The 27,699-nt window shown below is 60.3% G+C and overlaps 1 protein-coding gene across 2 annotated transcripts; it reads right to left on the bottom strand.

Moving 5' to 3' along the window:
• Positions 1–1,870: 1,870 nt before the first annotated feature.
• Positions 1,871–26,822, bottom strand: CELSR2 (cadherin EGF LAG seven-pass G-type receptor 2). Of its 2 annotated transcripts, none has more exons than XM_030868908.2 (34): positions 23,129–26,822; positions 18,072–18,719; positions 15,912–16,134; positions 15,388–15,503; positions 15,124–15,212; positions 14,587–14,744; positions 14,035–14,198; positions 13,747–13,872; positions 13,218–13,384; positions 12,665–12,952; positions 12,401–12,575; positions 12,021–12,162; positions 11,728–11,848; positions 11,118–11,301; positions 10,838–10,939; positions 9,975–10,069; positions 9,529–9,738; positions 8,867–9,050; positions 8,631–8,759; positions 8,365–8,545; positions 8,046–8,213; positions 7,820–7,946; positions 7,505–7,705; positions 7,018–7,192; positions 6,584–6,696; positions 6,361–6,440; positions 6,146–6,272; positions 5,912–6,034; positions 5,191–5,318; positions 4,872–4,960; positions 4,565–4,759; positions 4,256–4,426; positions 3,880–4,114; positions 1,871–3,438 (listed from the first exon to the last, which is right to left on the bottom strand). In XM_030868908.2, exons 1-34 carry the CDS (start codon positions 26,421–26,423, stop codon positions 3,417–3,419), a joined length of 8,751 nt encoding a protein of 2,916 aa, XP_030724768.1. In that variant the 5' UTR covers positions 26,424–26,822; the 3' UTR covers positions 1,871–3,416. The 2 variants fall into 2 exon arrangements, with proteins under 2 accessions (XP_030724768.1, XP_060157619.1); XM_060301636.1 differs by having other exon boundaries at positions 1,871–3,584.
• Positions 26,823–27,699: the final 877 nt, after the last annotated feature.

Consider the following 27,699-nt stretch of genomic DNA (forward strand, 5'->3'; position numbering starts at 1 on the left):
AAATTATTATTTATATTCTAAACGTGCATGTCCTTTCCTGGCAAGAGAATGGATACTCCTAGGAATTCAGCATCTTGTCTGCTATACTTATGGGATGAGGGGGCCCTCGGGTGGGTACCCTGGTGTTCAGGTTTGCTGATTGCCTCAGGCAGAAGATGCCTGAGCACCTCGTTATGTTCTGCCTTACGTCTTTAGAATTGTTGGTGTTCTCCTCTTCTTACCCCTACTAGACTTGAGGGCTGGCGCCAGGATTTATAAACCTCTGCAGTGCCTAGTGTTGTGATTTGTATGTGGTGGAGAGTTCTATTCATTTATTGAAAAAATATTTGAGTGCAAGATGGGGGGGGTGTTTGTTAAATGAATGACAAAAGATTCATTTAACAGATTAACTAGGGGGTCTCCCTTTTCTCACAGCCTTCGATTCTTGGAAATGCCAGAACCAGCCCAATTCCTTATGAGTTTTGAGAGGACTTTTCCTCCTTGGAGGCCAGGCCCTGACTTAAGGAAGTCAAGCAACTGGGCCAAGGGAGTGAGTTCCAGCTCGTGCCCCGCCCCCCCAGGTTTACATGCCGATAGGCCCCCTTCTGAGGCACTAAAAGGCCCTTCCCCTGTTCCTGGGCCAGGCCCCCACCCCGGGGCTTTCTTCTTTTTATAGCTGATCTTAAGGTTCATTTAACACATTCACCTATATCGCAGTGACAGCTGCCTACACTTTCACCTTTCCCTGAGCCTCTGGGATTCCAAGCATTGAGTTGGGGGAGGGTGTGTGGAGACAGACAGAGTATCTGGCTCTGGAGAACATTTGGCAGGGGCAGGAAGACCTCGGGTGCGTCTCCCAACCGCGTCCTGCACTGGTGTCTGACAGAAGCAAGCCCAGACACACGCTTAGGTGTGGCCAGCAGATGGCATGTTCGTGTGGCCTGCGTGTGAGCCAGGCCCCGGTGGGTCCTCAGAGGCAAAACAAGCAGCAGACCCGCGTGCTATTGCCACCTGGTGGCCGAAGAGGACAAGGCAAGGCATGTTCCTTTCGCCCTTTAAGTCAGTCTAGGGTTTCTTTAACTGCCCCTCCAATCCCACTGCAGATCTGTTTAAGCAACGTTCAGGAGGCAGCATCTGCGGGGGAGGAGGCCTGCCTGGCACGGCTGCCCTTCTAGCTCACTACCTGCTTACTTCCTTCCGTTTGGGTCGAGCTTTCTGTCTTTTCTCTTTATGCACTCTATCTTCACCCCCCTCCCCAGTAGCACCAGGGAAGGAAGCCAGGGTTTCTTGGTCTCTTACTATGCACTGTGAACTGTTCTAAGCGCTAACATATGTCAACTCATTTAATTCTCATAAAAGCTCAGTTAGGCACAAATCATTATCATCCTCATTTTGCAGGCAGGGAAACTAAGGCTCAGAGAGATTAAGTCACTCAGTCCGGTTCCGGGGTTTGTGTTCTTAACAACTCCCCTCTATGGCCCCCATGTGAACTCCCTATCTAGTTTGTTGAACAGACCTTCGAAAAACACAAAACTTGGGAACAGAAGTAATGTGGCAGAGCACACAGCTGGCTAGAGTATGAGTAGTTGCTTCATTTCCGATGGGGAAAAACACGAGACCGCCCAGAGGAATGAAGTTAGGATGTACCTAGTCACTGGGCACCTTTCAATTCCCACCAGCCTCTCAGCCCTCCCTGCCTCCTGAATTCTGCTCCCAGGACGGGACTCAGTACTGAGGCTATTTGGGGGACACTGCTGGGGGTGTCGAGAGGATATCTGAGTCCCCTGACCTGGCCCTTCCAGGGCCCTGCCTGCTCGTGTTTTCCAGCAACCAGGCCTCCCCACGCTGGAAGGAGAGGGCCCCACACAGGAGGAAAGGATGACAGTGCTCAGCCCGCAGAGAACTAGTTTTATTCAGTGGCGTGGAGAACTGAAAAAAACAAAGCACAAAATGCTACCATATTTACAGTTACAATCAAACTGTACAATCAGATGGTTAGTATCAAGTTAGCATCCAGCATCTTTGTATTTTTTTAAGTCAAGTCATCAGTAGTAAAAACCAGTTAAGTTTTTAACCCTTTGCAGGATTGCTGAGGGGAGAGGCCAGGGAAAGAATCCATGGCAGAAAAGCCAGAGACCAGCCTTACAAATGAGAAATAGGAACACTTTTTCTACGCATAGCCTCTTTTTCTAGCCACCTGCTCCAGAGGAAAATGGGTGACAAGTCTGGAATACATGCTCAGCATAAATGGTGACTCAGATGAACAGCAGTTGGCAAAACTGAGGAGGGAGGGAGAGGTGGGGAGATGACAGCCTGGAGCAAGGGGAAGGGCCTGAGGCCCCCTCGCCAGGACTGCTGGGTACACACCCCACCTGACTGATGGCCACATCAGACCCCCTGGGACTGGACCCATCCCAACACAAAAAGCAAATAAATAAAAAATATATATTAACTCTCTTCGCAGGGAGCTGGGTGGTGAGGGGGAGAGAGGAACAGGGACCTGGTCCTTCGAAGAAGAGAGCCAATTCCAAGAAGGGGATAAAAATAGAACATGTCTCAGAGGCCACAGCAGGTCAGTGGGGTTTGTCTGGTCTCAGAGGAGGGCGAGTGGACCCTGGAACCCAGACTGGAGACCTGGGCTGGAGACAGCACGGGGCAGCCGTGCCAGCCCCATCTGTCCTCTTCCTCCCTGTCCCACCCACACAATAGCAAAGAAGCTCAACTGAACACATGACTGGCCTTCCCCAGCACGGGGCGGGCAGGGAAATGAAGCACTTTTGGGTCAGCGAACTGAGCAAACACCTGGGCTGCAGTGCATGGCCAGAGTCCAGGGAAAGGAGAGGGGCTGGGGTGGCCCGGCCGCCACCCAGGGGCATGGGTTCCCTTCAGAATGTGTTCATGCAGCATTTGGGGGTCTGGGGGCGCTGAGTCCTTCTGCCCCCTCTCCGGACAGGGCTTTTTCAGTTCCTGGAAGGGGCGGCACAGGCGGGGTGAGGAGTGCCCTCGGCCCTGCGCCCTCACCACACTGAGGCCTGCCCGGTGCGGCCCGCAGGGCTTGATGCCCTGGGTGCACGTGGCTTTGTCCTTTCCTTTTGGTGATGGCAAACGAGGGGCAGGTCCCCCAAGAGTCCCTTTCCTCCCAGAGGCACAGCAGATGGGAAACTGAGGAGATGCTGGGAAAGCATCCTGGGAGGTCCTATCCTCTTTGGGGAGGGAAAGGGGAGTCAATTTCCAGCGTATAAAAAAAATTAATCCCTGAAGTCATGAAGAGTGGAGTTCCTTTTTTAAATTTCTTTTTTCCTCTTTTCTGAAAAACTTTGTCTTGGAGATGTTGGCCCCAGGGGTCCAAAGTGCAGTGAGGGGGATGGTGGGGGAGGGAGTTGGCACTAGATGGCCTTGGGTGGGGTGGGTGCCCCTCCCGGCAAGGCCCAGGCTCCTCAGATGGATGTTTCGTCGCTGCTGCAGGCAGGCAGGCAGGGGGAGCAGGGGCGGGATAAAGCACAAGACAGAAGTGGGAGCATGAGTGCAGCTGGGGAGCGTAAGGGAGCCTCAGGGTGTAGGAACCACCGGCCCAGGGTTAATGCAGGAAGTTAAAGAAGAGAAATCTGGAGAGGCAGGAAAGGAAAGTGACAGAAAAGGCAGACAGAGGGTTAGTCAGAGCAGAGGAGACAGTGGGAAGCTTTCACCAGAAGAAGGAAACAGAAAAGCAACCCCAGCTCCCCACCCTCCCTCACTTTGCCCGATGCTGGGCTGGGCTGACCCCACAGGGCGTCATGTTTGTGGGCATGTGGCCTGAAGGGACCTGGGCCACACTCTGCTGCCCACCTGAGCGGCCTGGGAGGCCTGGAGGCGGGGCCTCTGTGGGGCTGCACCCTGTCCCGCCCACCCAGCCACACTCACTCGGAGCCTGACGAGTCCTCATCCACCGTGCCTGCCTTGATGCTCATGGCGATGGGCATGACCCCGTTCAGCTGCTCCTGGAGGCTCTGCCGGGGTGGAGGGCGGGGAGGGGGCCCACCCCGGCTGCCCTCGCTGGCTGAGGAGCCCCGGGAAGACCCTGTGCCCTGCTCCAGGGGTAGCCGTAGGAGGCTGCTCTTCTCACTGATGGTGGGCAGACACTTCTTCTTGAGGATGCCTGTGGGCCAGAGGGCGGGTGCCATGAGGAGCAGGTGGAAGGAGCATGGGGGGCTGCCCTCGAGAGCCCTGCCAGCCACAGGCCAGTGTGAGGAGTGAGGTTGCTGATGGGGGAGCATGCAGCTGAGCATACCCCGCTCACCTTTGTGAGGTTGGGCAGAAGGGCCTGGAAGGGGACCCAGGGACCCCTCCCGAGGCAGGGCATCTCCATTCTCCCGCGGCCGCTCCTCAGAAGCCCCATTTCCACCACTGTCCTTTGCTGCGATCCCAAAGTCTCCTGGCCAGGGGGCCTTCCCGGACCCCAGGCCCCCATCTGGTGGAGAAAGGAAGTAGATGAGGCCCAGAGAAGACAGACGGCTAGGAGAGTCACCACCCTAGTCTTGCTTCCCAGGAATCCCAGCCCCTCTGCCCTCCCACTGCCCCCAAAGGCCACAACCCTGCGCTGACCCACCCTTGGGGGTACTGTGCAGGGGCAGTCTCTCCGCCCCAGGCCCCAGCAGGCTGTCCCAGCCCGGCTCTCCAGGGAAGGTGGCCTCCGCCTCTTCCTCCTCTTCTTCCTCCTCACTATCTGATGAGTGGGTAGAGGCATAGGAGCCACTCTGGTCATCTTCCAGGGACAGGTCACTGTCAGAGTCTGTGTCTGGATCTAGGAAGTGTGGGAGAGATCACAGGCAGCCCATCCGCCACTGCCCACCCTCAACAAAAGTTAGGCAGCTGTGCCTCCACCACCACTGGCCGTCAGGAGGTTCCGTCCTCACCATGCTGCTGGTCTTGACCTTCCAGGAATAGGCCACCAGGGTTCCCCAGGCCAGGGGGCCCTTGGCCAGGGTTCAGTGTGGACTCCTCCCTAAGAAGACAAGACATGCTGGAGGCATCAGCCTGGCCCCTCACCCGGTGTCCCATTCTCTTCTCTGTTCTGGGTTTTCCAGTTCCTTCCCCATGTTCCTCACTGCTTCCACTTCAAGCTGCCACCGTGTCGGCCATGGTGTGTGCTACGCAACTCCTAGCAGCCTGGCCTGGGTCTAGCATGCCCGGTGCCCTTCTCCCCTCCCCAACTGTCCCATCACCAGAGCTCACCTCAGCAAGAAGGGGATGTAGCTGGGCTGACTCTTGCCCGAGCGGCTGGCGCTGTGCAGAGAGCCTGCTGAGTCTCCGTAGGGCTGGTAGAGCCTTCCATCTGCATAGGGGCTGGGGCAGTTGTAGGACTAGGCAGGGAACAGGGAGGTCAGTACATGGGTGAGCCGGAAGGGGTGGCCCCGGGAAAGCGGAGGGGCCGAGGGAGCTTGCCCTAAGTTCTCCCCGCCACATGCCCAGGACTGAAGAGAGAGGCCCCACATCTTTGCTGCCCCCATTTCAGGGCCTAGTAGTGTTGTAGCTCTGCCATAGCTGTGCCAGTTCTACGCACCCCAAGTGCCCCGGACTCGGCTGTATAAGGGTCTGCTGGCAAAAGATGGCACCAGGAATTATCTCCTGAGAGCATTCTGGGAGGCACAGAAGATTTACCAAGAGGCACAAGGGATTCTCAGGTGTGGGGCATTTATGACCTGATTACCTGTCTTGGCTACTCCCTCATCTATTCTAAGCTCTGCTCCCATCCCTCCCAAGTCAAAAATCCCCCTCCCCGACCCCAGGCCCCTTCTTCCCAGGCCACACATACCATTTCACCACCCCTTCCTCCTTCCAGGAAAGGATATAAAGATGGAGAAAAAGTGGGACAAAAGCACAGCCTTTGTCCCTCCTGCCTCTTCCCCCTCAACTCCCCATGACCCCTTCACCTCCCTGACCCCGGCTCCCTCACCGAGGTCAGAGTGGACTTGGTGGTCAGAGCAGGGTCAGGGCTGGGCTTGCGGCTGCAGGCAAACTTGAGTGCTTTCCGGACCTCCTTGCTAAGCACCACATAGGAGAGGAAGATGAAGGGGCCCTGACAGGCAAGAAGCAGCAAGTGTCTAAGTGCTTATTAAGGCACCTCATACCCAAGCTTCCCACCTACAATTCCACCAGCCTCCCACAGGGCATGGGTCGGACCAGGTACCTGGATGCAATTGGAAGCAGCAAAGAGGTAGTGGAAGAGGAGGGTGTCACTGTTGACAGACAGCAGTGCCAGTAGCCACGTGGCGCTCAGCAGCAGGAGGACAGCGAAGGAGGGCCGCAGGCCCAAGCTGGGGAGGGGGCGGGCTGTGAGTCTGGCCGTGAGGCCTCCCGTGCCGATGCCCGTCCACTGCCACGGCACCCACACCCCATACTCACACAGGGCCTTTCTTCTCAAAGCCCTGCCGCTGGGCAGCACAGGACGCCCGGGCCGCCAGGATGTACAGGAAGACACTCATCTAGCAGGGGAGGGGGACGTGTGAGGGGGACCATCAGGGAACAGACAGCTTCCACCCCACCCTATGGAGGCCTCAGCAATTCCCAAAGGGGATCCTGAGGTCTCACTCAGCCTGCTCGCCCCCAGCCGCTTTCCAGCACTTACCGAGACAGCAAAGGCCACGGGGCCAGCAAAACTCCAGATGAGCGTATCGTAGATGGAGAGCCAGCAGAAGTCAGGGTTCCCATAGCCTTCCGGGTCCAGGCCCACGGCTAGACCTGGTGACAGCAGCGGGGAAGGGGTGATCAGGGACTTGGAAATCAGTCAGGCGGTCAAGTGGGCTCCTAGGGCCAGGTGCAGGGGATGAAGGCTTCTGCCCACCATATGTCCATGCCGTCCTCTCCAGGATGGGGGACCCTGTCCCTGAGTCGGGGTGTCAATAGCTGAGTTAAACCAGAGGGATACTTGTGGAGAACCTGGCCTGGGCATAGGGATGTGGGCCTCTGGGCCTGGGCTGGGAGTGGGAGAAGGTGGCATGAAGATGGACTTAGGCCCTAGGGATGTAGAACCTCAAGGCCCGGGATCGGGGGTGCGGGTACCTGTGATGAAGGCGGGCACACCCCAGCCTAGCATGTAGTAGAAGCGCATGGGGCCGGCATTGACGTCGCGCACCTCGGTGAGCGCCCGGTACAGGTGCAAGGCCTCCAGCAGAGCCCAGGAAAAGGTGCAGAGGTACAGGAAGTGCAGCAGGATGGCGATGACTGTGCAGGCAAACTGAGGGCCCAGGCCGCGCCCAGTCAGTGACCAAGGCACACCCAGAGTGTGGGTCCTGCTCTCGCCAGACAGGGGAGGAGAGCCTGGGTGTTGGGAGGTGCTTCAGGGGGAGTCTGGGCCAGAGGAAGGTACCTCTAGGGCGCTGGGGAAGTAAGGGGGAGCTAGAGAGGGGGAAACTGGGGGCCAGGCACTAGGCTGGCTCAGTCACTACTGCAGGAGCAGGGATTGAGGGGGCCGCTGGGGAGGACGCGTATGGGAGCCTGAGAGGGCTGGGCACTGGGGAAGGTTTCTGCGTGAGGAGGAACATCTTACAGGGAGGTCAGCCTGGTTGATTCCCAGGAGGAAGACCAGCTGAGCTAGGCCCAGGGCGGCAGTCAGGTTCCGTTGGATGCCGTGCTGGTTGGAGCGCAGGGCACGCAGAATAGTGAGGAAGAGGAAGGTGAGCAGTAGGGCAGCCAAGGTGACCCCTAGGGCCACATAGGTCAGCGTCTTCAGTGGCAGGATCTCCCCATTCTGCAGGGTGGGTGGCAGAGAGCCAGAGGGCTTAGGAAGGGCGGGGCCTGAGCACCTAGTCCAGTGCCCTTGGCTCCCACCCCCAGCTCTGCAGCTACCCCTGGTGGGTCCAACCTCCCGCCTGGACACGTCCATGAGCACAGCGAAGCTCGTCATGTGGTTGCACTGGCAGCTGACGTGGCTCTCGTTGCGGAAGACGACTTCGCAGCCTCGGGCTGACCAGCCACCTGTGCCACTGACCCTGCGTGAGGGAGGCAGGGTCAGGAGACAAGAAGGGTGGGGTGCCCAGGGGCCTGAGCTCTCCGCCCAAAGCCTTGGGGGCAGGGCAGTGCAGGCTTACAGGATCGAATGGTTCCAGAAGACACAGATGGGCTTCGTCCGCTCCTCCGTCTCCAGCAGCCGGAACTGCACCGTGACTGGCTTGTCCAAAGCACGGGGCAGAAGCTCCTCATCGTCATGGACGCTGATGCTCACCACGGGCGTGTTGATGACAGGGCGTTTGGGAACTCTGGCGCGGGGCAGGTGGGCACACAGTCACCACGGTAGTCGCGTGACTGGAGGACGCCCCAATCACTCTGAGATGCCCCCAACCCCTGGGCCCTCTCTGTGCCTCACCCACCCGACCTGTCTCCCCCCGACTCGTCTCCCCAGCCGCTCACCTCAGGCTGCGCTTGTCTGGGTCGTAGTTATGGGGCAGTAGCCCAGCCAGGGTGCGGTAGATGATGACACTGGCCACCGCCTCACCCTGACTCAGCTCCGGGTGCCGCCGCTGACGCCGTGCCAGCTCCTCTGGCTCCTGGGCCTCTCCAAGGCCCGCAGGCCTGACCATGGGGGGCGTTTCTGGGATGGGGACACTGTCCACTCAGCTGGGTCCTGCGCAGATGCCCTGGCCTGGCCCCTGACCCACCCCTTGGCCCCCACTGACCTCTGAAGACGGACTCAGGCAGAATGACCGTTGTCTCAAGGTCCGGGGGCCGCTCCCCTCTCAGCGCCTCGTAGCGGGGCAGCTTGGCCCCAGCGAAGTTCCCCTTGTCCAGGCGAACTACAGAGATGACTAGGGAGAGGTCACAGGTCAGACCCCCGGTGAGGTGGGCAGGCCCCTGGCACGGCCGCCCTTACCAGAGACTCTCCCTGGCCCTCCCACCCTGGCAGCAGCCTCACCAATGTTGGGCGTGACGATGGTGAAGGGGCTTAGGTAGGTGTGCCGCATGTTCTGGGCCAGGGCACTGGCATAGGCCTCATAGTGCTGGAGCAGCCAGGCGGTGCCACCCTCTGTCTGCTGGATCAGCTCCCAGTGCCGCTTGTTGGCTGCATCCAGGAGGGCGCTGCCCACCTGCAGCAGATTCTGGGGGAGGGCACGGTCTCGGTGGGCTGTGCCTGAAGCCTCAGTCCTCGTCCCCAGCACCAGGCCCCAGCCTGTACCTAGACCAGCCTTGGCTCGCCCCCCCACCATGCCCCTCCCTCTAACCCTTCCTCCTTAGTCTCTAAGAGTTTCCCACACAGATGTTATTAGATGCTGGTTCCTCCCTGTCCTGGCACGATGGGCAGGGCCTCTCCTCCGAGAAGGCTGATCAGACCAGGCCCCAGTACAAACGTTATTTTCTATGGGCGCCTTGCTATGAGAAGGGTTGGGAAGAGGTGCTCTAAGTTACCCATATGCTGGGCCATGGCTCAGAGGGTCTCATGGGGGCCTCATGCCGGCTGAGAGCTCCCCAAAGGCAGGGGTGGGGAGTGCCCCCCATTTTGCCCCCAGGTGGCCAGGAGCAGGCTCACTCACCGTGACCTCCACCCACCCAGCCATTCCTGCCCCCTCCAAGCCCCACCTCGGTGAAGTGCACATCCTGTGTGGCGGACAACCCGAAGCCTCGCTGGGTGCTCTCGTGGGCCAGTAGCCGAGCGGCCAGCTGGTAGGCCACCTTGACGTCACTGCCGAAGTAGCCAGCCGTGTGTTGGGTAGCGTTACGCAGAAGCAGGGCCAGCCGCTGGGAGCGCCCCGAGTCCAGGCCTGACTCGTTTCGCTGCAGCCGCTCAGCCTGGGACCAAGATAGGCTGGGGGGTCAGCACAGGAGTGAGGTACCCAGAGAGTAGAACTGGAACTCTAGAGTAAAAGGACTCAGGAAAGGGGAGAAATGGCCTCCAGGTGGGGGCCCTGGGAGACAGGAGCTGGAATTCCAGAGTCCCCTTTCTCAAAGGTGGGGAGGCAGGCAGGTCATACTGGGCCAGGGCAGGGGGCAGGGGTAAGGAGATGGAGATGAGAAGTTCCACTTACAAAGCCCTTCAGCTCTGAGAAGGTGACTGATGTGCAGTTGAAGAGGTTTGGGGGGAGCCACCCTCTGTGCTCGTCACAGTGGCGCACAGCAGTCCCTGGGGGAAGGCAGCCAGGAGGGCAGGCCTCAGGGGGAGACACAGGAGGCTGCCGAGACCTGGCTGAGTTCTGCTGGGGGGCAGCCCCTCATGGACCAGAGGCAGGAGACAACCAAACAAGGGCCCTGCCATCCTGTACTGCAGGTGAAAACAGGGAGACGCGTGTGGAGAACACCAGAGCCAACACCTCTGTAGGATCAGCCCAAAAAAGGGCTACAGGGGCACACGTGGTCCTGCAGTACACGTGGTCCTGCGGCACATGTGGTCCCTTTGAGCCCCCAGACGTGGCTGTCCCTCTCCAGCCACCACCTTGAGCTCCCTGCCACCTACTCTCTACTTCTGAACTCTGGTCATCGTCAATCCAAGGACCAGCGCCAGCCCCCATCCTGCGGCTGGGTCGCCTGGGACAGCACCTCACCTCCCCTACTCCCCAGACCATCTTTCTAGTGGCATAACTCCAGCACTAGGTGGTGAGCTGAGGACGGGAACCCTGTGTGACTCATCTTTGAATCTCTAGCACCCAGCCCTGTGCCATGCACACTGCAGGTTTTTTAGCACTTTTGTTAAGAGTCTAAGATATAGGCACCTTTCATTTAGGCAACCTTGGGAGCAGGGGAACAGTGAGCCAAGGAAGCATGGGATATGGAGTCCCAGGACCTGGAGGCTGGAAAGTGGGGTCCTATGATCAGTAGCCAGGGGCTCCCCACCCTCACCCCACTGATGAAAGGCCAAGTCCTCAGTCTCACATTCTGGGCCTCCAGCACCTACCAAAGGAGCCTTTGGGGCAGGGGGCAGCAGCAGGCAGCCCGAAGCGGGTACGGGGCCACCAGATCCCAGCCTCGATGGCCCGTGGGCAGCTGTCATAATTCACTGCAGGGAAGCACACACCGTCACTCAGGAGCAACTGTCCCCCTACAGCTCTGGCCAGGCTCCCCAGCCCTCCCTGTGCAGCCTCAGGCCTGCAACCAGCCCCTGCTCCTGGCCTCCCTGGGACACCAGGGCCTGGCACACAGCAGGGAAGGCCACCCATCTACCGCAAGAACCCTACCTTCACAGCCGTTGGTGGTGACCTCAGCAAAAGGGTTGTCACAGCGATCACACTGGCGCCCAATGACACCTGGCTTGCATGGACACTGGCCATCCTCAGGGTCACAGACTCGGGACAGAGAGCCCGTGGGGTAGCAGTCACACAGCAGGCAGGCGGGGCTGCCAGGGGGCCGGTAGTGGTTCTCCTGGGAGGGGAGAGGGAGGATGGGGTCACTGGCTCAGGCTCTTTTCCCTGGATGCTCATGGATCCTTCACTGTGGCCCCTCTGGAGAGAGGCTCCCTGACCTCAGGTCCCCACCAAGAACGGTACATTCAAAATATGTAACAACTGGTAATGTTTTGGAGTTTAATCCATCAATGAGACACCAATCAGAACAGGCTGCAAACAACCAGTATAGCTGACCCAGAGCTCACTGGTTAAGTATAGGTCCTGGACGCCCCACACCCCAGACACACGAGGACAAACAGCCCCTTGCCCGCCCTAGTGGAGCAAAGGCACATAAGCCCTCAGCTCTCTGCAGAGTCTTCCTTCATTGTCCCCCCCAAGGGCCCAGGAGGTACAGAACAGAGGCCAAGGCAGCCGCTATGGAGGCCTAGGCCGGGGCTGTCACCTTGCAGTGGCACTCGCCGCTTGTCTTGTTGCAATCCGGATCGAAGCCTTTGCTGACGTCACAGTTGCATGGGCCGCATGTGGGGTGTCCCCACCAGCCTCGGGGGCAAGGCTGGTCAATCCTGCAGAGGAGGACCAGGCAGACATGGGCTCCCTCTGCCACCCGTCTGGTGTAGCCATGTGTGGCCCTTCCGAGCCTGGCTGTGGCTCAGCCAGGTTCTCAGTGCTCTGAGGGACACAGCAGACACAGGCAGTGCCACTGGGACCTGCTGCTGCCTGCAATGGTCCACTTACCTGGTCTCACAGTATGGCCCAAGGTAATTTGGGGGACACTCGCAGATATAGCCATGGGGGTCACTGGGCTTTCGGGTACACACGGACTGATGCTCACATGGGTTCAGGTCACACACGTTAGTACAGTTGTCACCATAGTAACCTGGGACCAGAAGGACAGGAGAGGCTCAATCCCCACCTTCCCCTAGCACTTTCTTCAAACCTGCCTTCATCCATCCCCTTCTATCCTGAGCAGCTATACCAGCTGGCTCTGGCTTTGTAGTGCAGGAGAGGCTCAGAGAGGTGATGTGACTAGCCCCAGGTCACACGGCAGAGCCAGAGTGAACCGTCGCCGCCCCGCACTTGCTAATCTGCCCCATTTCCCTGGATCCCTGGCATACCTGGATCGCAGCTGCAGGAATAGCTGTCCCAGTCGTCACTGCAATAGCTGTTGGCAGGACATGGGTTCGAGTCACAGGGGTCTGGCAGGCTACAGCCTGGCTCCACATTGATGCTTTCCCCACGGCTGGGATCCAGACTGCTAATACCCTCGGACGTCTCGCTTACCCGAACACCCTGGGATGGACAAGGTAGTGTTGGCCCTTTGTGGAGCGGGCCTCCAGCCTCCAGCTATTGGAGATGAGAAGGCAGGGCAGGAGGCTTACCTGCAAACAGCCCCGGAAGCCACGGGCCACACCACTGGCCGGCCCAGGCACTCCCCCAACGGTAATGTTGCTCAGGTGTAGCCCATGCAGCCGGGGGCCCAGGTTGCCCTCTGCCCGCTGCTGCCCATAGTCGAAGGACAGGATGGCGTGGCCGGGGCCCCCACTGGCTCCCAGTGCCAGCTGTGCATGGTGCCAGTCGCCATCATTGGCCCGGCCTGGCTCCAGCCGGAGAGACGAGGCCTGGAGTCCGGTGCCCTCCACGCTCAGCACCACGTGGCCCTCCTGAAGCTGGCACCAGAAGAAAAGAGGGTCAGCAGACTGCCTTAATGGGCTCTTCTTCCAGCCCACTGTCCTCCTTCCTGGACCACCAAACCCATCCTGCTGCCCAGCTGAGGCCAGAGAGGAAAAGGTATTATTTCCCTTGGGCCCAAGAGATGGCAGCAGTGATCCACCAAACGAACCTAGCTGCCTTTCTTTCCAGGGAAAGGCCCCGCCCAGCCATCTTTGACCAACCATGGCCAGGGCCCGCCTGCCCCACCCCTCTCTGCATCACCTGCAGGGTGATGGTGCTGCGGCCCCTGGTGACAGCCTGCAGCAGGACGCCGTCGGCCTGGCGTGTGCGGAACATGAGGCTGAGGTGCCAGGGCTGAGAGATGGGCAGCGAGAGGCCATGCCAGGCCACCAGGCTGCTGCCCAGGAAGCGCTGCGGGTTGGCCATTTCTGGGGAGACAGATAAAGGCAGACTCTGAGAGGCGGAGCACCCAAGTGCCCCAGGGGGTATGATGCTCAGCAGGGGCGGCTCCCTGGGAGGCAGGGCACTGTCCCTCCTAGTGCCCACTCTCCACGGCAGCCCCGCCCCCCAGAGCATTCACCTGCCCTGGGCCCGCACCACACTGTGCCCAGGCCTGCCTCTGACTGGGCCCTTTGTCTCCCGTGCTACCCTCTCAAGGCTCTGCCCAGACACGCTTTTCTACCCACAGCCCAGCTCAGCTGGGCCCTGCCCAGTGCCTGCCCGGACCCTGCCAGTGTTCCCAGCAGTGCTGACAGCTCCCAGGCCCCGACCTCTGAGGGCTGCCCCCTACCCTGGGCACAGCTCTTGCCCCCGAAGCCCAGAGGGCACTCGCAGCTGAAGGCATCCCACTGGTTCACACAGGTGCCCCCATTGTGGCAAGTGTTGCTGTCACACACGTTCTTCTTGGCAGAGCAGCCTAGAGTGGAGAGAAGGGCGCTCAGGTGGAGGCTCCCAACAGAAAACCTGTGGCAGTGGCTGGAGGGGGCTCTGAGACCCGCCACGTGCAGGGGTCCCCGCAGCAGGCACACCCCTCCTCTGCGTAGGGCCCCTGGCCTCGCCCCTACCCCAGCCCCCATACCGGGCACGGTGCCGTTGTTGGCAATGAAGTCGGCCATGTCGACATGGCGGCTGTCCACCTGCAGGTTCCTCATGCAGCCCACGAAGTGCCGGGTTCGGACAGGGAAGCTCTCAGGCAGGTCAGGCACCCCGCCCAGCAGCAGGGGCCCTGTCAGGTCCAGAGACCTGGGGGGGCGAAAATGGCTGCGACATGAGGGAGAGTGGGGTGCTTCCGGCTCTTCCTCCTCCCTGAGCCCTGCCGCCAGGCCAGGAGCCCAAGGGGCCCTGCAGAGCAGCCAGGGGAAGGGGAGCCTCAACCCGGAGCTGCTCTCATCTGATACCCGCCCCTCCCCAGACCGCTGCACGAGGCCCGGCTCTAGTCCCCCAGTCTTGCCCGCTCCCGCCTCCCACCCCAGCCCCCACAGAGCGCTAAGCAGGGGCAGAGGGAAGCAAGGCGAGGGATGACCCCCGTCTGAACTGGTCCCCATTTCAGGGCCCCCAAAGGCCCCCCTACAACCCTCCCTCCCTGACTGGCCCACACCTCACCGCAGCCCCAGCCCTCTCCCCTGCTTACTTCTTGCTGCCACCCTGGGTGCCCTGGGCAGCGCAGGAGTAGTTGCCCAGCACAGCTCCGAAGCGCAGGGCCACCCCTGTGTCACAGCCATCCACGGTCACCACAGCCACCTTCTGCTCGGATGGGCCCTGCGGGAGCCCTGTCTGACCCAACAGCGGCTGTGGACAGGGAAGGGCGGAGATGGGAAAGAGTGGGCAAGAGCCAATCAGGTCACGGGCCAGGCACTAACTCACCCCCTGTGTGTACACCCTCCCCCACATATACAAACACACATGCACACTGATGTGTGCTCACAGGACTTACGCACTTTACCTTCCTCAGCGTCTACTCAAGTTTCTGCCTACTAGAACAGGAAGGATCTACACCACCCAGCGGAATGGGAATGCCCAGCAAGATGGTAAGTTCCACCCCTCCCTTCCCCCATCTCAGCCAGAAGTGCCATGACCAGCCCCTGGGGAGGCAGCGCCACCCAGGTCTAGGTGAGCTCCTGAGCCAACGACAGAACCCTCCAGCTCCTTGACCGCCTCCCACACCCACCTTATTGTAGTACTTCAGCTGCACTGTGTGCCACTGGCCGTCACTGACCCCTCCGGACACGAACGGGGACACGGTGGTGGTCGACTCCCCTGGGGAAAGGACCCAGGTGAGCTGGGACACCAGATGAGGGCTGGGAATGGGGAGGGGATGCTCATGGTTGGGCTGGGCCCAGATCTGGCTGGGAGAGTGTGTGCCTTGGGGTCAAGGGCTGAGAGACACGGGGCCTCTAGGAGATGGGCAAGGACATGGGGCAAGCGGGATCACCTGCAGAGAAGGTGAGCTGGACCTGCTCCTGGATCACCTCGAGGGCCACAAAGTCATGCTTCTCGTTGAAGCGCCCATTGTACAACAGCAGCCCATCACGCTCCTTGGTGGCAAACCTGAGTAGGAGTGGGCGATGGGGGCACGCAATGGGGCACCCACCTGGATGCCAGCACCCCAGCCACCTAACCAGCCCTGATCCTACTCAGGACTCTCCAGAGGGCTGACTCCTTGGCCGAGGCTATGGGCCATGTGGCTAGAGTGTGGAAGATGAGCCCAAACCAGGACCAGAAGCAGAACCTTGGCATCCTAGCTCCCACCCTTGAGGGTGGGGTGGGAGGAGCGTAGACGGCCCTGGTGGGTGAAGGAGGCCTGCTGGCCAACTGCACAGGCAATTCCAAGTGCAGACCTGGCTCTGCCAACAACCTCTTCTGGGCACTTTTGCTGCCTGACTTCCCACCTCGTCTGCAGAACAGGAGGCACCAGACTCCCCCCCCGGCCCCTACCCCCAGCACCCAGGAACTCACGAGAGGGCCAGGGTGAAGTGGAAGCGCTGGCGTAGGCCCCGGAAGGTGATGAAGGAGCGGGCGGGGAAGCTGCGCGTGGTCACCTGGCAGAAGGGCTTCTCAAAGTCTCCGGATGGGCAGTCGCACTTGAAGCCGCCCACCAGCAGGTTGACACAGGTGCCCCCATTCTTGCAGACACCCGGGGTGCAACGGCCTGAGCGGGCACTCACCTCACAGTGCTCACCTGGGCAAGAGGTAAGGCAGGTGAGCACCAAGTGCCTGGAGAACTGGGACTCTTTTGCATCGAGTGATCCCTCCGTGGTCTCCTGTGACCCCCATAATACCCCCAAACTCTCCCGGGCATCCCCACTTCCTCTCATGTGCAAACTCAGCCATTCTGTGCTGTGCGTGGCGCACTGGGCTGTTCTCACCACAATCCCATATACGGCTGTCCTGCGAGTTCCCTGAGGCTCCCAGTCCCTTCCATAGCCCTCTTTGGACCTCGAGAGCACAGGTCCACAAGGTCGCTGATTATAAGGGCCAGGTCCTAGCAGCCTTTGGCATCAGGGCTACCACGCAAGCTTAGGGGTGTTCCGGCCCCTTCAGGGGTGAATGCGCATGGAGGGAAGGGCCTGCAGGACAGCATGAGGGCTGCTGCCAACCCCTGCTTCCTCCCTCCCTCCCACTGCTGCTTTTGTCCCTGTCAGGCACCAAGATCAGTTTCCCTCCCTGGGGATAAGACCAGGCTTCCACTTGGATTTGTCGGAGTTATGGGATGGTGTGGGCAGGAAGCTGGGGACTTTCCAGAAACGGGGCAGGGAACTCCCACCCTGAGCCCTGGGGTCCAGACTGAGGACCTCTGTGCACTTGGGAGATGCTGACAGAGTAGGGAACTGAGCCCTGGGAGCAGACCAGGATTCAATGGAGGAGATGAAAATTCCAACAATATCAGATGGAAAAATCCACCCTTTTCTCTCCCTCCCCATTCCCAGATTCTAGAGATAGGTTCTCAGCTCCAGTGCCTAGTGACAGGCTCTAGTTTCCATGGAAACTGTTGTTCGCCTACTCTAAGCACCCCCCTACCCCATCCTCCTGGACAAAGACTTCCCTCCCCTCCCCCAAGCCCACCCCTCTGCTCCCCACCCGCCCCTCCACCCACAGTAGCAGCTGAGAGGAGTCAAGTCTGGCAAGTTCTGGGCAGGAAGATGCAGCAGGGGTGGCAGTGGGGCTTGCCTACCACTGCTGGCAGAGCCAGTGGGCATAGCTCTGGAGGAGAGGGAGCAAGCCCTAAGGCATCTGGGAAGGAAGGGCCCATGGAGGAGAGAAGGGGATGTCCTGAGGAAAAGCAGGAGCCTGCAGGGAGCACAGGAGCACAAAGCAGAGGCAGTGAGCATCCCAGGGAGAGGCTTGGGACAGGATGTGTAAGGACCCCTGGAAACAGGCCAACAGGGAGGCCTCTTGGTCAGGACGCTGTTTTACACACCTGGGCAAGGGTGGGGCTATTCTGTTCAGGGTCACACACAGGTGCGATAATCTGAAAACCACTATCCCCATACCCAAACCCTCCAGTTTCCCCAGCTCTTCTGTGCCTTCCCCTCAATACCTAGGGAAAAAAGCACTTGCTGCAGCTCAGAAAGGTAACTCACTCACCAGTGGGGAGAGATCAGGTACTAGGCCCAGCCGCATCTCTAATCCAGATGAGACCTGGAGCAAGTCACCTGATCTCAGCGTTCCCTTAAATCACAGCCAACACTTCCTACAGGCCAGGTCTTTACCCGTATTAAATCAGTCCTCACAACCACCTTATCATGTGAATAGATTCATCATCCACTTAAAAAATACTAAGGCACAGAGAGGTTAAGTAACTTGCCCAAGGTCACCCAGCTAGTATTGTCAAAGCTGGGATACAAATGCAAGCCGCTTGGCTCTAGAGCTGACCTCAGTTACACCACCTGGGGGTGGGGGCTGGGTAGGTGGCCGAGAAGAAGGGGTCCCCTCTCTGCCTTCCTCAATAGGTGGTTGTGAAAGAGCAAGTGGGACTTGTGAATGGCCAGTGTACCCTGTACCTTACTCTGGAAAAGAACGAGGCCACCCCTGTCCTTAGCCTGATTGTGCTGGCACCGCGGTGCTAGCCCCCCAGAGCCGCCCCCAGGGGTCCCCCCTCCCTCGGTGAGGGCTCACCGGTGTAGCCATCGCGGCAGAGGCAGGTGTAGCCGCCTTCACGGCTGCGGCAGCGGCCGTGGGAGCCGCAGGGCCGCGAGTAGCAGAGGTCCACCTCCGTCTCGCAGTAGTCGCCCGTGAAGCCAGGCGGGCAGCGGCAGCGCAGCCCCCCGACTGGGTGAATGGGCCGGAAGAGCACGGAGGAGGAGGCGATGAAGGGCGCGGAGGAGTCGAAGCGCAGCACCGACACGCAGCGCATGTAGTTCTCGCAGGGCTCGCGCAGGCAGATGTTGTCGTCGAAGGGCAGCACGCGCTGCGCCGAGATGGCCGTGAGCAGACTGCGGTTGAGGTACAGGCGCTCCTGCAGGTCCTCAGAAGGCAGGAAGGGAGGCCCGCCCCCGGGCCCTGGCGGCTGGCCCACCGACAGGCTCACATTGAGGATGTGGCCGCCTGGGGCGTCCGTATCCCGCTGCACGTTGAAGACCACCACGTGGTCTGGGGGTGTGGCCAGCGTGGCGGCCACGGCCTGGATGAAGAGACCCAGTAGGGGCGACAGGAAGCGCTCAGGCGACATGTCCTCCAGGCGCAGCGTGATGCTGTGCGTGAGCATCTCGTCGGTAATGATGGTGACGCGCAGTGCGCACTGAGCGGTCACACTGTGCACGCCATCTGCGGAGAGGTGAGACGGTCAGCACCTGGGGAGGGCAGGGTTGCCAAGCCATAGACCTGGCCCCGGGCAGGAGCAGCCGGAGGAGGGAATGAGTGCGGGCTGAAATCCCGCCTGCACACTCTTGCATTGCCCAGTTGCCAACAAAGGGTCCTCTTTTCTAATTGGCATAAAGGTGCCCTAGGAGTTATGTGTAGCTCACCTGAGGGAGAGTCAATCCATGACGGCTCAGCCCGCATGGGCACTTAAGGGGATTGATTTTCAGAACTTCTTATTGCATACTTCCCAGAAACCCTCTGTTGTGAAGCACGGACACATCTTTTAATATTTGTGCACCTTTCCCTGCCCAAGCCACAGGTCCTGCTCCCTTATACCAGACCAGGTGCCTTCCCGCACAAGAATCTTATTTCGCCTTTTTCTTACCTTCCTACAGGGCCCAGAGCACCATGAGAGACCCACAGATATAATCCTTCTGCCCCCTCAGCCTCTATTTCTCAACACTACCATAACTCTGACCCTGGCCACGTTCCCCCTCCCCCACTGCAGTAGAGAATGGAGGGTGAACTGGGTCAGTGGGCCACCCAGTCCCCCTCCCACTGAGCCCCACGGCTGCTTGGGCTCAGGCCCGCTATCCCCATGGCAACGCCCCACACAAAGCATTCTTCCCGCCCAACTCTCTGGGCTGCAGAGGGTAGCCTGGGGGGCCCCACCCCAGGAAATCCAGCTGAGCCACCTTACCAGTGGTAGCACCACCCACTGGCCTGATGCTGTGGCGTTCTGGGGGTCAGAGATGGAAGGGCCTGGGCAGCTCTCCACCCTGAGCCCCAGACAAGAGCCCCAGTGGGCTGACCTCTCCTCCGGCCCTAGGGCCTCTGGCTACTCATCGCCCACTTGGCTAACCGCATTATAGCCGAGTGCCTGCCACACCCCCAGGCCACACACTCACCTATAAACAGCTAAGTACTAACACTCTGGCTTCTGACTCCACCTACACACCCTAAGCCCCGAAATACCATATACACCTGAATGCACAAATACATGGCAATGGATTTTATTTAGCTCAAAATGAAAGCTGGAGGCCAAGGGGAGAGGGAAATGGCTTGGCAGGGCTATAAAGGATATTCATCTTTTTTATTTACTACAATGTCCTACGCATAGTAGGTGTTCAGTAAGATGTTCATGAGAATTTATTTGGTCTCCATAATGAAGAAAGGGCCTTTAAAACACAGCAGGAGGGGCCCGGGTAGCTATTAAAAAGGACACCCTAGCAGGAATGGGACAGGAGTTGGTATTTCGGGGGGGGGGTGGGAGTAGGAAAGGGATCTGGGAACAGATCCTGCTTCTGTGTCACAGCGACTTGTGGCTAACTGCACTGGCGGCTGGGAAGGCTAAAGCCAGACACCCATCTCAGCCGTGTCCTCGGCCCACTGACACCTGCCCTCCAGCCGCATTGCTTGAGAATGCAAGGCCCGCCTGCTCTCACCAGCAAGCCTGTTTGTCATCACTCACTTGCTCCTCTTTCTCTTGACTTGCTGCTACTGAACAAGCTGTTCCTTCCTACCTGGCCTATCCAGACACCAGCCCACGGCCCTCCTGGTTTTCTAACCCGCTCTAAACTCACCTTTTCCAGGAAGCCTGCCCAGATTTATGACCTCAGGCTCTACTGTTCTCCCTCTTTCAGACCCCCCTGCACTTAGTTATGGAGCTGGCACAGGGCTCTTGTGTACCTGGTGCCGTTATTCCTTGGTGGGATAGTCCCTCCGGGCAGAATGCAGCCCAAGAATCCACACAGAGTACTTCTAACTAATCAGGGAGGGGAGGGGGCAGTCAAGAGAAACCTCACCACCACTCAGCCCTGGGAACAAGCACTCCTCCCTATGTCCCCCCTCCGTCATCCCAGGCTCCGCCTGCGCCCCTTGCCCAGTGTGTCTCTGTTGCTTCCCATCTGGTCCACCATCTGTGGCCACCTGCCCCCTCCGCTATTTTCCCCCATCCCAGCAGTCAACCTACAGCTCTCTGCTGCTTCTTTGTTCCTCTCTCCTGCCTTGACCTGGGTCACCCCTCAGGTGCAAAAGGTAACGGTGGAAACAGGGGTGGGGGGTTGCATTACCTGAGCCATCCTCCTGGGAAGAAAAGGGGTGGGATGGGCCCTGACTCCAGGAAACCCCACCTGTGTCTAGAACCCAACCTGCCACACCTGGAAAAGTGCCAAGTCCCAGACTGTGGCAGAATCAGACTCCAAGCCCCTCTTCCCCTGGCAGATGTGCCAGTGGGAGTTGTAGGCCTGGAGGGGGTCTGCCACTCTGGGGAATGACCAGGACATGGACAGGAGCTCCTGTGTGTCCTAGCAGGGTAAGGAAGAGGCAAGGAGAATTCAGGCTTCAGGGGAGCCATCCGGCCCAAGCTGGGGCAGCTGCAGCCACAGGGAACAAGAGAGGGGGAAATCAGAGAGGCATAAACACAGAGACCAAACAGGGGCAGACAAAGGCCCAGGAAAAGAGCCAGCAGTGGAGAAAGTGGGAAAGCAGGAGAGAGTCACACAGGAGATGGGGAGAGGGCAATGGAGGGGGCCGTGCAGAAGGGCCCCCAGGGGCAGAGGCGGGAAAGAAAGAAGAGACAAAGAACAAGAGAAGGAAAACAAAGGGGCAGTAGGAGTCAATCCCCCTCACCCCAGCCTCCCTGAACTTTGGGGTTGCCGTGGTGACTGCCTCCAAGGGTCAGGGCTGAGGGGAGAGGGTGGGGCTAGGGCTGGAGGGTCAGCCGAGGCCTCCCCCTCTATTCTAGGGGAGCTGAGGTCTGGGGCTCTGCTCTGGTAGGAGCACGAAGGCTGGGTGGGGCCCCTGCCCATCCCTCCATCACCTAGGGCGGACTGGGGATGGACAGGAGGGAGAGGCCCTTCCTCTCCACTCCTTCCCCCTGCCTCCCAGCACAGAGAAGGACAAGATAGGGGAGCTCCAGCTCCCACTTACTCCTCCTGGAGAGGAACTGAGGCTTCAAGATGCACAGAGCCTTGTCCGTGACCTCTAAAAGCTCATGTGCCCTGGCTCTGATGGCCACCTGAGGAGTGGGGAGGGGAGTCATGAGTCCCCGGAAGGACCATGAGTGGAGGGGGTGGGGAGCTGAAGCCACACCCTGTGTCTTGCACGCCTCTCACTCCCATCCTGGCCCAGACTCCCCAGGGTGGAAGTGAGGCCCGGCAGGCTCTTCTCTTTCTCCCCTCCCTGATGTGTCTGGAGTGAGGGTACCCTGACCCACCCATCCCCAGGGCACAGCTAACAGTGAGCCCTCATGAGGGTCCCAGTTGTTCCCAGGCTTGGGGAAGGGGTTCAGCAACCTGGGGCTGGCCCCCTCCTTGCTGCTGCTGCTGCTGCCCACTCCCTGCAGCTGACAGAAGAGACAGGATGTCGTCCCCACCCCAACTCTCCTCCCCCAGCCCTTCTGTCCAGGGAGTCTGCAGGCTGAGCGCTTGGCCAAGCAGCTGGAATGCCCGGCCTAGGTCCCGGCCAGGCTCCCATGCCCCAGGATTCTGTTCTCTCACCACTGGATCAGGGGGCTGTGCCCTCAGAGGCCACCAATCCCCTGGCCCATTGCGGTCCCCACACCCCATCCCCTGAGCCCAGGCTCTCACGGCCTGCGGGGAAGGCCTGGCGTCTGAGAACAGCCAGCCCGTGGGGCAGCAAGGGGACCCAGAAGGCTGCAGCCTGCCCCGGGCTTGCAGCCCCTCCCCCAAGCCGGACCCCGAACCACAACCTCTGACAGTGGGGTCTGTTTGGACAGAGACAATGAGCTGTGGCCTCACTTCCTGTGGGAGCTCTGAAGGGGGAGCCGGGCCAGGCTCTTTCTGCCTGGAGGGAAAAGAATGTCCTAGACAAAGTCCCCCTCAGCCGGTCTGCGGCTCAGCCGGGAGCCAGAAGGGGCCCGACTGCAGGGTCCTGACCCCGAAGTGGCAACCCTGTGCCCCCCGGCCTCAGCTCTGTCAGAGGCTGTATGAGATCACAGGGAGACCCCGGTGGGCGGGCGTGAAGGGGCGCTGAACCACCGGCTCGCCTCTCCTGGCCACGGTCCTCTCCATCCCTCCCCCAGCTCTCCCGGACCCCAGTCCTCCACGCGCCTTTTTTCACAATTCTTGGCAGCCGTCACCAGGGCAGCCTCACAACGCTTCCCCACCACGTCACAGGCTGGTAGGCAGGGGGCGGCCAACCGAAGCAGCCAGGTCTTGCAGCCCGGGGCAGCGGGCAGGGCCAGCACAGCTGCCAGGATGTCTAGGGCTCCTTCCCAAGCTGCTTCTCACCCCTCAACCGCCGGGCCAGTACCGGGGACAGAGGCGGGTCAGCAGTTCCGCCTTGAATGGCTCTCCAGGCCCTCCCCCACGGGCCACCCCCATCCCCATGTCACCTGGGCCCTTCCTTACCTGACACCAGCACGCTCATGATGGCCTCCAGAGGTCGGTTGTTGTCCAGTGCCCGACTCAGCCTCAGCTCGCCCGTGGACGCGTTGAGCAGGACCAGGCTGAGTTCGTTTCCCCGCTCGAAGCTGTAAGTCAGGCTGTCGGAGATGTCAGGGTCGTGGGCAGGCACCCGGCCGATGGCACCCCCGGGGAAGCTGCTCGAGCGGTTGGTGACGTAGTTGTTGAAAAGGATCTCAAAGTTGCCCAGCACCGGTGGGTTGTCATTGCGGTCAAGCAGGCGGACGTGCACTGTAGCCCGGCTCACCAGGGGAGCCGACGTGGCCTGGATGACCAGGATGTATTCAGGCCGGTCCTCGTAGTCCAAGTCCACCAGAGCGGTCAGCTCCCCAGAGAAGATGTCCAGCTGGAAGACCTCAGGGATGTTGCCCTCCACGATCTGGTACATGATCTGGGCATTAGTGCCTTCGTCAGGGTCCGTGGCTGTGACGCGGGCCACAGCCAGCCCAATGGGGCTGTTCTCTTCAACAAACACATCAAACTCATCCTGCTCAAAAACAGGTGGATTGTCGTTCACATCCAACACAGCGACCGTCACGTCCATGGGCGTGCGAGCTGGAGGCATCCCCTTGTCCACTGCATATGCCCGCAAGGCGTACTGGGCCACATTTTCACGATCCAGCCTCCGCAGTGTTCGCACAATGCCTGACGTGGACTCTACGATAAAGTCACCATCTCCGTCATCACCTCCTTGGAAGGTGTAGAAGACCCTGCCGTTAAGGCCAGAATCACGGTCAGTGGCCGAGATCTGCAGGACACTGGTGAAGGGGGGCACATCCTCATAGACACTGCCCTGGTAGGAGTCCCGCAGAAACTGAGGGGCATTGTCATTCACATCATTCACCAGGATCTCCAGGTAGGTGGTGTCAGACTTCTGGGGAATGCCATTGTCCCGGGCAGTGATAGCCAGGGTGTAGGACACCTGGTCCTCATAATCCAGCTCGGCCTGGGTGGTGACAGCACCTGTATCTGCATCGATGCGGAACTGAGGGATGCTGTCCTCCATAAAGTAGGTGATGCGGGCATTCTCACCTGTGTCCTCATCTGTGGCACTGATCAGCACCACCGTGGTGCCTGCTGGCCGGTCCTCATTAATATTCACCGTGTAGTGAGAGCTCTGAAACACGGGACGATGGGTGTTAGCGTCGGTGACGTTCACCACCACTTGTGCTGTGTCCTGTCGTGTGCCATCGGAGGCAGTAACAGCCAGCACGTACTGCCGCTCCAGCTTGTAGTCCAGTGGCAGGGCGAGGGACACCAGCCCCCCACCACTCTGGCTGGTGATGGAGAAGCGGTTTCGGGTGTTGCCGCTGGTGATCTGGTAGGTGATGACACTGTGGGCATCACGGTCCACGGCCGACACCGTCACCACGCTGGTGCCCACGGCCGCATCCTCGTTGAGCCGCACCGTGTACTCTGGTTGGGTAAAGGTCGGGTTATTGTCATTGACATCCAGGATGGTCACGCTGACACTGGCCGAGGCAGTGAGTGCTGGGGTGCCATGGTCGCGGGCTTCTACTCCAAAGCTGTAGAAGTCAACCTCTTCCCGGTCCAGCTCAGCAGCCACGGAGATCCAGCCTGTGCCATTGTTGATGGTGAAGGGGAAGTCATGCCCGACCCCCGCAAGGCGGTATTCCAGGCGGGCATTGTCACCAGCATCAGCATCGATGGCCTGGACATGGAGAACCAGGTAGCCTAAGGGGACACTCTCCAGGACAGTAGCCTGGAAGGGGGTGCTGACGAAGATGGGAGCATTGTCATTGATATCCATGACCTGCACTGTCACCAAGCCGGAGACGTTGGAGAGAGGGGGGCGGCCGCCATCCTGTGCTCGAACCCGTAGGGTGTATTCCTTGGTCGTCTCATAGTCAAGAGGGCTCACCACGTCCAGAGCCCCAGTCTGGGCATCTAAGTAAAACTGTCCCCGCGCGTTGCCACTCATGATGCTGTAATGCACCAGGGCATTGCTGCCCTTGTCTCTATCCGAGGCTGTGACCCGGAGTACCGGAGCTCCTGGGGTCACGTCCTCCCGCACCTGGACCACATAGCGCTTCTCGCTGAACTGGGGGGCATTGTCATTATCATCCTCCACAGACAGGAAAACAGCAGCTGTGGCACTCCGTGGACCGGGGTCCCGACCCTGATCACTTGCTTCCACTGTCAACTGGTAGGATTCCACCTCTTCCCGATCCACAGGGCCACGGGTTCGTATTACCCCAGAGCGAGGGTCAATCTCAAAGACCTCAGAGGGGCTGCCCCCAGGCCCCTCCAGCAGGCGGTACAGAATATTGGCATTGGGAGGGGCGTCACCATCTGTGGCTCTGACGGTGAGCACTTCATAGCCCACCTCCAGGTTCTCCCTGAGGCTCTCCTTGTACTCCTGCTGCTCAAAAACAGGGTCGTGATCATTGGTATCAGTCACCAAGATGGTGAGCGTGGCCAGGGCACTGCGTCGGGGCATGCCGTGATCCTGCGCCGTGACTCTGAAGACATGGGTGCTCTTGGTCTCACGATCCAGCTCCTCGGCTGTGGTTACTGCACCGGTGATTGGGTCCAGGGAGAAGAAATGGTTGGAGCGGCTATCGAAGAGGGCATCCATAGTGTACTCAAGCCGACCTGCCTCACCCTCATCTGGGTCGATGGCCCGCAGAGATGCCACAGGGGTACCTGCTGGCTGGTTCTCGGGCACTGTGGCCTGGTAGCTGGGGGGCTGAAACTGGGGGGCTGTATTCACATTCCTCTTCCGACGTCCACCCATGGACGCTTCTGCTGAGCTTTCCCCTGCCCTGAACCCTGGGGTCTGCACCAGCTTACAGGACTGGCATCTCAGCCGTGGGGCCTTTAAGCACAGGTGCTCATGGGGCAGGGCAAGTTTGCCCTGTGGGGAAAGGTGGCCTCCAACGCCCAGAAGACGACAGCTCCAGGGGCAGCCTTCGGGCGCTGGCGGCAAGGGGATGTGGGCCCCGGATTCTGGACACCAGACCCTCAGACCATCATGGTGGGGCACCAGATGGCCAGTCAGTTCCGTCCCCGCATCCCTGCAGCGGCTGGTGTAGAGCCAGAGGTTCGAGGATGAGGCTGGACAGAGCCAGCCCACGGGAGCGCAGGCCCCCGAGGAACCGCGTCCCCCAGGCCCCAGGGAACGACAGGGCCCCACCTGGTCTCCCAATAGTGGCGGCAGCAGGAGCAGTAGCAGCGGCAGTGGTGTTGGAAGTGGGGCGCGGGCCGCCGGGCTCCGCATCTCTCCCTCTTCCCGGCCGGCCGGGTCAACGGCGGCGGCGGCGGCTCCTCCTCCCGCTCCTGCCCGCCCCGCCGCGCCTCATGCCCAGGCCAGGGCGCCAGTCCCCGGGGGCCTGCTCCTTGATGCCTCACCGGAGCCCGGGCTCCCACCGTTCCCTGAGCCGGGCCCGCGCCCCGGTCACACCGACCACCACGGGCTGGCGCCGCGCCCACTGGCACACCCGGCTCTCGCCACCTGCGCCCGCGGACCCCGCGCGCCCTTGGCCCTGCCGGCCCCCAGATCCTCGGAGTGTTCCTCGCTCCCGCGGGATAGCCCACCTGCTCCCGCGGAGCTGCGCACCCGGACCCCGGCCCGGCCCCGGCCGCCCCCGACGGCCCAGCGCCGCCCGCTCGTGCCCCGCGTCCCCGCCGCTGCTGCTGCTGCTGTCGCCGCGGCCCCGGGCCCAGCCCCACGCTCCCTCGCCTCCCAGGCGGGCGGGCGAGCTCTGCAGAGCAGCGGCAGCGGCGGCGGCGGCGGCGGCGGCGGCAGCAGCGGCGTCTCATTACCATAGACCTGCTCGCGCCGCCGCCGCCTTAAAGTGGCGACGCCAGCCGCACCGAAGGAGGTGGGCCCCACCCAGCGCCGTCCTCCGCACCAGTGCTGCAGAATTCAAGCAGTCCAGACCCCCTTCCCCCACCCCAATCCCACCCCAGGCCTGACCCTGGGCCGATGCCACATTCCTACAACAGTCTAGAGAGGAATTAACAATCAGAAGCCAGACAGCAAATGATAATAATGGTGGCAGTACCCTAAGTATGTTTAGAGGTTTTCAAAACCTTCTGAAGGGCTCTCGGAGGCCAAGTGCCCACGTCACGCCACCCAACAAGGCTGGACGCCGCTGGCTGCTGATAGGAGCCCTTGCTGCTGTCCCCTCCACAGGTCTGGGTCAGACTGAGCTAAAACGGCCCTGTTCAATAGTATAAAGCCTCCCCCATATGCCCGAGAGACACCCCACTTCCCTGCAAACACACAGTGAGGTCCTGAGCCCACACCTCCCCAGACCCCTCAGCAAAGTTGTGATCTAATCAGGCTGCCCCCTTGGGGTCCAGCTGCAGCATACAGTACAGAATGACCTCAGCCTCAGCTTGGATGACACCTGGGCTTTCCAGGGGGAGGTAAGCTGGGAATGTCAGAGCAAAAGCCAGCTGGTATAAACATGCTAATATTAGCAGGTTCTGAGGTCCAGAAAGGGTGAAACTTGTACAGGGTCACAAGGTTGGATAGGGGTGGAGCCAGT

Source organism: Globicephala melas, chromosome 1 (assembly GCF_963455315.2).
Source record: "Globicephala melas chromosome 1, mGloMel1.2, whole genome shotgun sequence".
NCBI lineage: Eukaryota > Metazoa > Chordata > Mammalia > Artiodactyla > Delphinidae > Globicephala > Globicephala melas.

Bases quoted from the DNA above. Each gene is read 5' to 3' on its own strand.
- CELSR2 (XM_060301636.1), bottom strand. From the start codon at position 26,423: ATGCGGAGCCCGGCGGCCCGCGCCCCACTTCCAACACCACTGCCGCTG. The intron at 11,849-12,020 runs GTAAGTGGACCA...CCTCCTCTGCAG, and splicing joins GGGCCATACTGTGAGACCAG to GATTGACCAGCCTTGCCCCC. The intron at 10,940-11,117 runs GTAGGGTTCTTG...GCTTCCCTGCAG, and splicing joins CACCACCAACGGCTGTGAAG to TGAATTATGACAGCTGCCCA.